Source organism: Phytophthora parasitica, assembly GCF_000247585.1.
Source record: "Phytophthora parasitica INRA-310 unplaced genomic scaffold supercont2.17, whole genome shotgun sequence".
NCBI classification, from domain to species: Eukaryota; Oomycota; class Peronosporomycetes; order Peronosporales; family Peronosporaceae; genus Phytophthora; species Phytophthora nicotianae.
In genome coordinates, this window is record NW_008649003.1 from 81,066 (window position 1) to 90,500 (window position 9,435).

The following is a 9,435-nucleotide window of genomic DNA, read 5'->3' on the forward strand; positions in this document are numbered from 1 at the left end:
CTCTCCGCCCAAATTTCGTATAGTCGAGGCAACTACTGGCAATACTTGCGGGCGCAACATGTTGCCAAGTTGGTGCCAAATTTGATCGAAAGAAAGAACATGATTGAATGTGGAGCGTCAAAGCAGGTGGGGGCTCAGAATAAAAGTATATCGCCATCGTGAAGATATCCATGACGATCTTGTGGACTGAAGCGGAGTAGCACCGCATTGTTTCCGGTCTTGGTTGCTGGATCCAGCACCACGCGGAGCATGCAAGCGATGATCACACCTCCAAAAATCTAGAACTAGATCGAAAACGTTCTCTTTTTGGCGGATTTTCATCTATTTTTTCTAGAATGAGACAGGAACGTTGAAGTTTCCTACAAATTCCAACTTCACACACGTCACAGATAATTCAGAAATGTGACAAGGAGCTCGTTGGACACTTTACCGCGAGGGCTACAACTACTGCTAGCACTTAATTGCTCACTTCTCAATTTACCGTCTAACACGAGCAAGGATCAAACAAGCAGAAGAAGACAACAGTAACACAAGCACAGCGGCGAATGTGCCTCCCGATTCCGCTTGACGACGAACTTTGCAGCTGTCTAGCAGGCGCGGCCTGTGCCTCGTGCTGTCTCGCCGGTGCCCAAGCAGCTGAAGAAGACCGATACAGGCGCGACTATTATGCGTATCCGGCAAGGCGCGTGTACGTTCAGCCGGTGGTCGTGAAGGAGTACTACCCGCCTCCACCGCCACCCCACCAAGAATACCCCTACGCGCGTCCAGTAGGCAAGGCTTAGAAGGCAATGCATAGAAGCGAAACTGGATCGAGCGTCAAGCTCTCGACTAGCATCGCACGATTCCGGTCGTCCCCATCGAGCTACAATAACGGCCAGCTACACGATATTTATCTAATCATATAAAGCAGTGTAAATATATAAAGAAAAAAAAAACTCTGATCGGTCTGCCGATTTCGATACCATAATTTGCTTTTTTGTGCTTGGTTGACAACAAAGTTCGTTTCGTAGTAGTAAACGCGCTCTTGCGTTCATTACTGTACGCTTCTTTGCTAGACAAGTGCTTGTGTTCAACAGTGTTGTACCGTAAGCAAATCGCTCACCTGATACATGTAGCACGGTTGCCCGAAAAATGATCGAATCGTGAACACCATACTTTAAGGAGCCAAGGTCTGTGGACGTTGGACTCGGAGAGACGAAAATCCAAAGCCATGGACATGGACAGCGGAAATTCGTGCGGTAGCGCTTCGATTAATTGGGGATACGCGAGCTATGTGCTCACTTTACAACTTTCCTCGTAGCCCGCACAACAAACACAAACACCACGATGTGCTTCGACGATGTTCTTTGCTGCGTCTGTGGAGCCTGCTGCACCGCTTGCTGCATCAACGCCAACGACCAAGCCAGACAGGATGGAAACCGCCGCCGTCGCCCCCAGAAAGCCAAGACGAATGTTGTCTACGTCGCGCCAGTCACCGTCAGTCGTGGACCACCTCGGAAATTTACTCGACCATCGCGACGTCGATCCACTTACGCCCGCCACCCGCAGTGCGGTAACACAGTCCAATAAAAAAAAAGTTTTATACCAACATTATTCACGCACCCAAAGCTGCTCAGGGTAACAATTTCAGGCAGGTTTTTTGCAGAGAGGGAAGTACAACACACATTAAGTTTAGAAGATTCGATTAAGGTTTGTTATCATAATACGTTGTTTCCGATCTAGTCACAGCAACCTGACAGCTTCGTTTCACTCTGCGAACGACCAAAAATGCATAGAGTACACTTATCTACATTTTAGTGTTTAGTATTCAAGCTAGTCATGCTCCTCGTTTGTCGGTTGTCGACGGATGCACGACTCCAACATGGCCCTATTTCATTACTTACTGATTCGTTCGGCTCACAGCAAGCCTCCCAGTGTACGTAGCTAGTTGCAGTTACAACAAGTAAGCGATGTAACCTCCCTACGAGATTTTCGCGGATACTCTTGCAGTTGTCAACCACTCCAAAGCTCTTGACGGCTCATATCCCAGTATCAACTTTATCGATTTCGTTGTGTGTGGATTCTTCCTGACCACAAGAGTCTTGACTAGAACTACACTCCAGCCAGGACATTATCTGTTCGAACACCAAACGCACAAGATTGCTCGCGAGATGTGTGAAGGTGACTGCAATCTCGACTGCGGGGGCTGCGACTGCGGAGACTGTGAATGCTCAGATTGCTGCTGTGGATGTATGGACTGCTGCTCCGCCTGTAACAACTGCTACAACAGTACTTGTACTGGTCCCTACCAGCAAACTCGAACTCCTCCCAGCTACCCTGCCACAGTAGAGATCAAAGCTTTCCCGGTTACGCTCTCACCGCCGAAGTGAATCGACATGCTTCGGCTGATCGTTTCGCTCGTGTGGAACGTGCTTACAAGAACGGAGGCCAAGCGGTGTGGCCTACATCGACGCCAACCAGGCGTACACGCTAACAAAGTTCATTAATCTACGCAGATTTAAGGTTATTACCTTCTTTTCTAACGGCTTGTCAGCAATTTGCTGTCCGAAACAGCGTATTACTGTAGTATACTGGGTGTCGACTGCTGGAAGGCGAGCTGTGGTGCCGGGGTTGTTTTCTTTTATTTACAAATCCGAGCACTTATATCAGACATGTCGCATAGATATTAGAGGTTCTATCCAATAAATGGACAGATGTCTCGTTGAATCGATACAATCTCTTTTCACGGGTCATTTCACAACGCAGGCTCGATTAAAAATTTCCACTCGTTATTTTGAAGTTCAGCACTGCGTTACTTTAACCAAGTTTGCACACGTCGCAGGGTCCCAGCATAATCTCGATCATGGCCCCGTTGGACAGCCCAGAAAATCCAAAGCAGCCATTTCAAGAGGTCTGAACATCAGACTGCCATTCCTACATCTGCCAACTACGCTCCGAAGCCTGCACCGAGGCTACGACAGATACCAACCGAGCTATGTGCATCCCTATCTGCATCCCCTGCGACGACGACTTCGCCTGCTGCCTCTGCGGCTCGCTCACGGCGCTATGCTGCTGCTGTGGAGGAGACGATCGACGCCGACACGACCACCATCGCCACGCGCCTCAGCACGACCGCGTCGTCTACGCGAACCCCGTGGTAGTCCAGCATGGTCCCCCACACCACGGTCACCCGCCCCACCACGGCCACTACGGCGGCTACTACGATCGAGTGTAAGGCGTTCGAACTGGAGTCTGGCCAGGAAACCATCCCCGCCAGCGTTGTAAAGTAATCTCACAAGCCTAGAACCGACTCTGCAATGACAATAGACGTGGAGTATATGCCTCTTAGAGAGTGATTTTGTTGCCGAGTGATAGCTTAGGTCTTGCGAGTAGGGAGCCACTAACGTCTCGTTGCAGCTACGACGTAAGCTCACCATTACACAACATTCTGTCTGGACCAAGTCGCTCCCTAATAGATGCATGTACCATGGGCCAACCGTGCAAGTTGCACGTAACAATATACTTAAGCACACAATTTGTTTACACTTGTGAGTCCCGCAATTTCCTACGAAAACCTGAGCGAGTTCCCACACGTCACAGATTGTTGTGATCAGCACCGCGAGCATAGCACAGAGAATCCATACGATACACCCACGTCTCCAGCCCACCTGTGCGACCTGATCTGCTGCGTCTCTCATTCTTCAATCCGACCTCGAAGCGCCGACCAAATACCAGACAAACCGAGCTACGATGTGCATCCCCTGCTGTTGCGACGATGGACCCGACGACGGGTGCTTTTGTTGTGGTCCATGCTGTGACTGTGATGGACCGGGCTGCGACTGTTGTGGAGATTTGGACTGCTGTCTATGCGGAGCCCTGGCTGCATGTTGCTGTTGTGGTGGAGGCGGTCGTGACCGAGGCCCTCCGCCGCCGCCGCCCGAGCGCGTTGTATACGTGGAACCGGTCGTCGTCCAGGGAGGCCCCCCACCGTACCGCGGGTACTACTAAGCATCAAGACAATCGACCGAATGAACCGGAAGGAAACGAGTTAGCAACCTCAGCTCTTAGAGGTGAAGTGGCAGTACCATACCAGGTTACTTGAGTTCTAATAGGTTCTAATCCGACGACAGAGTTTACGCTATAGCTTATACGTAGCAGTGCGCCGGTCGCGACGGGAGATTTGCTTTTGAATTGTGTAGAAGCCGCGGAACTCGATAGACTCCTGTACTTCCTTCCGTCGCATCTCCACTGTACTGGTGTTCGCCAGCTAGAAAGACTCGGTAGACGAACGCTGGAACGGCACGAGACATATCCAACCCGCCGAGTCTTCCCAGCCGGAACTTTGCGTCTTGCGTCAGCGGCTGCCGGACTTTCAGCACCAGATCCTCGTCCGGCCTAGCGCTATCCATTCCAATAACATTTCCACTCCCGTCCGAAGATGTTGGACTCGACAGCTCTTCCTCGATCGAATGCGGCACCCACTGCGCGAGCCTCACGTCGTTAGTCTTGTCCTTGGTTTGTTGCTCCGGAGCTAGGCAACTGTCCCTGGATCTGGCACTACCCAAGTCCAGCGTCACGCAGTCCGCCTCCACTTCTTGAACCTCCCTGATCTCCGCGTGCTTCAGACTTTGCCGCCGCATCCTCATGTGCATCTGCGCCTCGAAGACGTTCCTGACAGCCTTTTCGCGCTCCTGTTGCCGCCACTTGCGACGTCGCTTGATCATCGCCTTAGGCACAAGGAAGGCGAACGCCTCCCGCTGTTCAATGTAGCTATTCGCCGCCAGTTTTGCCACTTACTGAAAAAGGAAAGGAAAGTTTGCAAGATGGCGGCACTTTTAATTGTTTTGTTGCATGTTCTAAAGAGCTCTCCGCCCAAATTTCGTATAGTCGAGGCAACTACTGGCAATACTTGCGGGCGCAACATGTTGCCAAGTTGGTGCCAAATTTGATCGAAAGAAATCTTTGGGCACCTTTCCACTTCAACACAGTCTGGTTGGCTCGCGAAACCTGCAACTTTACCACGAAAATGGTCTACAGGATATTTATCTTGGGAATGCCCTCCCATCATGAGCAAAAAAAAACACTCGATTTTTCTTATTGGAATTAAGTGTGCGCGCGTCGCAGATTCATCAAACGTTGGACATCGGCAAATATCCACGCAACAGCGAACTGCTGTATTATCAAGTCTCCGTAAGTCGCCGCCGCAAAAGTTCATCATTCTTCATTTTGCCACACAGCAACAACTTCAAACCCTCCCAACCACACCTTTTCAACCATGTGCATCCCCATTTGCTGCCCGTGCGACGGCGACGACATGTGTTGCTGCCTTTGCGGCTCGCTCACCGCGTGCTGCTGTTGTGGAGGCGGCAACGACCGCCGCGACGACCGCCGCCACCAACCACCCCCGCCCCAGCGCGTCGTCTACGTGCAGCCCGTTGTTGTCCAGAAAGGTCCTCCGCGCCACCACCACCACGGCCGCTACTAAGTGACACAAGACGTTAGACACCAGGAAGACCGTCACAACCAGCCCAACGGCGTTGCAATGACACCAACATCGCTGTTACCGACCAAGCAAGTGACAATGTTGATAAAAAAGAATTCCAAGTTGCAAACGTGCAACAAGTGTACAGTACGATAGGAACGTGTACAGATAAAATTCAATTCATTTGCCTCGAACGAAGAGGAAAACATTTTTTTTTTTCAGTTCATACGCTTCATTCGCAATTTTACATCGACAAAACATGCAACTCTGTTTCTCCCTTTTGCACCAACTAAGCGTTGTGCAGACGATTCTCGCGCTCCTGGAGCTGACGACGCAGCATTTTACCCGACGCGTTCTTCGGAATCGCATCGATGAACTGCACCTCACGCACCTTCTTGAAGGGAGCCACGTGCTCTGCCACATAGTCCATGATACTCTGCGGTGTCGGACGGTTCGGACTGTCCGGTTGTTGCAGCACCACGAACGCCTTGGGGATCTCTTCGCCCTGTGCGTTTTGTCCGCGCACACAGCAACAGTCCGCAATGTCCGGATGGTGGTTCAATACGTCCTCCAACTCACCAGGAGCCACTTGGTGGCCCTTGTACTTGATAAGTTCTTTAGCTCGATCAATGACAAACACAAAGCCGTCGTTGTCGATGTACCCGATGTCCCCCGTTCGAAGGAATCCGTCCTCAGTGAAGATGTTCTTATTGGCCTCGTGGTTGTTCTCGTAGCCCAGCATCACTTGTGGTCCACGGTACATCAATTCTCCCTCTTGGTTCGGCGGCAAGTCGCGGTCTGTGTTCATACAGCGCACACGGAGCTCGGTATTCGGCACCAGTCGACCGGCACTCCCCTGCTAGGCCAATGTGTAAGTTATTTGACTGGAAATAACTAAAATATTCGCTGCTTCGTACCGGCTTGCGAGTGTGGTCCTCGCCGTAATTGACAGCAGGGGATAACTCAGTCATTCCATAGATCTGCTTGACATTGAGGCCCAGACGCTTGTGCACCAGACTCTCGACTTGCTTGCCGATCGGTGCTCCACCTGATACTACGAACTCCGTGGACGTGAGGTCGAATTCCTCCACTAGTGGATGGTGTGCCAGGAACAGAACTGCGGGGGGAGCGATGTGAGCTGTGCGGATCTAAAGCAACAGGTTAGTGAAGCCAAACAATGCCGAACTGCGGTTAATTCTCACCTTGTACGTGGCCAACGCGTTGAGGAACGTGTCCGGCATGAACCGTGGTAAGATGACGATACTCTTACTTTGTAGAATACTGAGGTGGATCAGCATCATGCCGTATATGTGGAAGAACGGTACGAGACCCAGAAAGTTCTCTCCTTCGGGCTCCACGTGACTGACTTGCAGTGCGTTTGCCAGCAAGTTCTTGGCACTGAGCCCCACACCCTTCGGGTTGCCGGTCGTTCCACTCGAGAACGGCAACATAAGCTTCAAGTTGGGGTCGATACGCTCATAGAAGAAATCGTACTTGGTCTGAGCGGCCATGTCACTACATCGACAAAACAACGGTAAGTCAATAGAAGTCTACATACGAGAGCTGGTATTTCATACTTGATACTCTTGAGGTCGTGCGTCTCCGTTGCTTCGGTTGTCCCCATAGTGAACGTGACTGCATTCATCAACCCTGCCATGGATGCAGCTTCAACAGCTACGTTCTCCAGTTGCTTGTGTGTAACCAGGTAACTCGCCTTGGACTGTGTGAGTTGATACGCCAATTCATTGGGTACGAACAGGGGCGACGCCGGCGAACACACCACTCCCATCCCCGTCAAAGCTATACAACAACAATTTTTCAATAGTTAGCTTTGTCTAGTCTAAACTTCAGTAAGTTAAGAGCTTTGGTTACTCACCAAGCACGACCATGGGGTACTCGATACAGTTGAACGAGTGCAGCACCACGACGTCTCCCCTGCGGATTCCCTCCTGTGCGAACGACGCCGCGAGACGACGAGCGCCCGTGAAGAGCTCTCGGAACGTCACCGTCTTGTGGGTGAGACCACAGACAAAGGCGGGCTTGTCCCCATTGACGCGAGCTTGGCGTGCAGCCACCTCCCAGATGGTGTGGTCCGGAATCTCGATGTCTTCATGCGGTGACTTGTGTATTATCGAATCGAACGCCTCGGTCGGATCCGGTGAGTTCGCGACGTGTTCAGCTACAGCCGAGGACGAGAAATTGGGAAGACTGGGGGTTGTGATGCCCCGTGTGAACACTTGCTGAGCCAAAGCTCCGCCTAGAGCACGACCGACAAAATGCTGAGAACGAAGCACAGTCGGACGCTTCGCTGCCAGACGCAACACGCGCTTTGCAAGCATTTTCAGTCGACGGAATGAGGGGCGTAGAGATGAACTCCAGCCGACGGAATTGAGAATGAGGTCCAGACGAGGAGCCGAGTGATCGCCGACGTTGAAGTTCGTAGGAATTCCCAAATGCTGGTACTAATAGAGGGAAGATGAGAATTAACCGAGGTAAATAGTACCAACTTTTGGTTATTCAACTTCAAGGCAACACTCTCATTGCTTGCGTGTACAAGGATGCCCACGGCACACACGTTTAACACCGCCGGAAAATGACTTCGCACTTGGGTCCGGGGCGGTGAAGCACCACATCGCTTCGTCTACTGCTTGTGGATACCATTCGCGTTTACTATTCTCGTTTATTATTATATGCTGTACTCGTTAATGTTGGCGTCCATTTCACCTTGGAGAGATTCAACGTGGCAGTGCTACTTCTGCTCGTGTGGTGATGTCCTACCTGTTTTGGCAGTGTGTGCGTAGTTGCCCTTCAAGTTCGGATTTGCGGTTTTTGAAGTGGATCGAAACCTCTAAGCTTTCTAGTTATTTTGTTACAACGCGAGATAACCCATGGGTCACTGAGCAAGTAAATAGCTCGGAGCTGTAAGAAAATAATACTGGATGCTTCTTTCGTCTCTGCAAATATACATAAATATAAACTCCTTATGACCAAGCTACCCATAATTAGGCGCTAGACATACCGGCAAGCTTGTCTTCGCCACCAGAACTCAACCGAGTTCAATTCCTGATCCTGCACCAGCTTGAGCTGCTCACAAGTCTAGTTGAACATCACGGTATCATACAGATCATTACTATGGTGTTCCCAGCCGAAATATCCTTTGCCAATGCACTAAGTAAAATGTTTTTTTGGAAGTATCTGTTCAACCTTATAGCTTTAGTAGAAGAATAAAATTATCCGCCAATGCAAAGGTAAACACTCTGGTGCGATCACTCTAATGTAGATTGAAGACATGTTGCATTTTTATTAGCGCTAGCCACAGAAGCCTGCTGTGATTCCTTGCCACTTACTGCACGATATCACTCCATCGACCTAGTTTTCCCAGATAGGCGTATCGCTCGCGAGCGTTGCCCTCATGGTCAAAAAGCACACACGCCATCTCTGGGTTGGTATGGTTGTCACCGACACCTCGACAGTAAACGACTCCTTCGTCGGGCAGCTCGATCATCACCCGCGTGTTATCATAGCCGAAGTCGTGTTCCTCGCGAATATCGAACTTCGTTGAGTTGCTCGCGTTACCCCCGGAGAGAAAGCAATTAGGATGATCTCCCACGCATCGGAAGTATATAGACTCATTATACCTAATCAATTGTGGACAAAGGTATTAGTACTTGTACGTGTAGATAGTTCCGCCATCAAACGTACCATCCACGACGAAAACCCTTGAGAAATTGGTCATCTCGATAACCAAGATCTGCCACACGAACACCAGAGGAACTGATGGTGGTTTGTTGGTTAGCTGGTGTGTTGGAACCATTACCAAGTCTGCCCTCCGAAGGATACAGGCGTAGTATCATTAAGCTTTCTTTAGCTGATGGTGGAGGAGACAGATTCTGTGGCATGCCCCAAAGTAAAAGTTAGAATAGCATTTCGTACAAGAATCTACAGTATCAACGTACCTCGAGATCCAATAGGAC

At 50.4% G+C, this 9,435-nt stretch overlaps 7 protein-coding genes across 7 annotated transcripts in view; 4 read left to right on the top strand and 3 right to left on the bottom strand.

The window, feature by feature from the left end:
- The window catches only part of PPTG_22454 (hypothetical protein), a gene marked incomplete at both ends in the record, with an annotated part of 3,109 nt that extends 213 nt beyond the window's left edge, over nucleotides 1-2,896 (top strand). Inside the window, 4 exons of the mRNA XM_008904303.1 lie at nucleotides 513-688; nucleotides 1,301-1,552; nucleotides 2,103-2,229; nucleotides 2,822-2,896. Coding sequence (XP_008902551.1) covers nucleotides 513-688; nucleotides 1,301-1,552; nucleotides 2,103-2,229; nucleotides 2,822-2,896 — 630 coding nt within the window. The remainder of the gene's footprint in view (nucleotides 1-512; nucleotides 689-1,300; nucleotides 1,553-2,102; nucleotides 2,230-2,821) is intronic.
- A 250-nt stretch (nucleotides 2,897-3,146) lies between these two features.
- On the top strand, nucleotides 3,147-3,269 carry PPTG_22455 (hypothetical protein; the record flags this gene model as incomplete). Its single annotated transcript, XM_008904304.1, has 1 exon — nucleotides 3,147-3,269. One exon carries the CDS (start codon nucleotides 3,147-3,149, stop codon nucleotides 3,267-3,269), a length of 123 nt encoding a protein of 40 aa, XP_008902552.1.
- A 23-nt stretch (nucleotides 3,270-3,292) lies between these two features.
- Nucleotides 3,293-4,703, bottom strand: PPTG_09051 (hypothetical protein; the record flags this gene model as incomplete). Its single annotated transcript, XM_008903904.1, has 2 exons — nucleotides 3,293-3,983; nucleotides 4,070-4,703. One exon carries the CDS (start codon nucleotides 4,701-4,703, stop codon nucleotides 4,125-4,127), a length of 579 nt encoding a protein of 192 aa, XP_008902152.1. The 3' UTR covers nucleotides 3,293-3,983; nucleotides 4,070-4,124.
- PPTG_09050 (hypothetical protein) lies at nucleotides 3,755-4,081 on the top strand (the record flags this gene model as incomplete). The annotated part of the gene is made up of 1 exon (XM_008903903.1): nucleotides 3,755-4,081. One exon carries the CDS (start codon nucleotides 3,755-3,757, stop codon nucleotides 4,079-4,081), a length of 327 nt encoding a protein of 108 aa, XP_008902151.1.
- Nucleotides 4,704-5,121: 418 nt separating the features above from the next.
- PPTG_22456 (hypothetical protein) lies at nucleotides 5,122-5,672 on the top strand. Its single transcript, XM_008904305.1, has one exon. The coding sequence runs from the start codon at nucleotides 5,255-5,257 to the stop codon at nucleotides 5,462-5,464; it is 210 nt and encodes a 69-aa protein (XP_008902553.1). The 5' UTR covers nucleotides 5,122-5,254; the 3' UTR covers nucleotides 5,465-5,672.
- A 5-nt stretch (nucleotides 5,673-5,677) lies between these two features.
- PPTG_09052 (hypothetical protein) lies at nucleotides 5,678-7,904 on the bottom strand. The gene is made up of 5 exons (XM_008903905.1): nucleotides 7,338-7,904; nucleotides 7,039-7,261; nucleotides 6,664-6,976; nucleotides 6,379-6,609; nucleotides 5,678-6,317 (listed from the first exon to the last, which is right to left on the bottom strand). Exons 1-5 carry the CDS (start codon nucleotides 7,798-7,800, stop codon nucleotides 5,751-5,753), a joined length of 1,797 nt encoding a protein of 598 aa, XP_008902153.1. The 5' UTR covers nucleotides 7,801-7,904; the 3' UTR covers nucleotides 5,678-5,750.
- A 900-nt stretch (nucleotides 7,905-8,804) lies between these two features.
- On the bottom strand, nucleotides 8,805-9,360 carry PPTG_09053 (hypothetical protein; the record flags this gene model as incomplete). Its single annotated transcript, XM_008903906.1, has 2 exons — nucleotides 8,805-9,099; nucleotides 9,164-9,360. 2 exons carry the CDS (start codon nucleotides 9,358-9,360, stop codon nucleotides 8,805-8,807), a joined length of 492 nt encoding a protein of 163 aa, XP_008902154.1.
- Nucleotides 9,361-9,435: the final 75 nt, after the last annotated feature.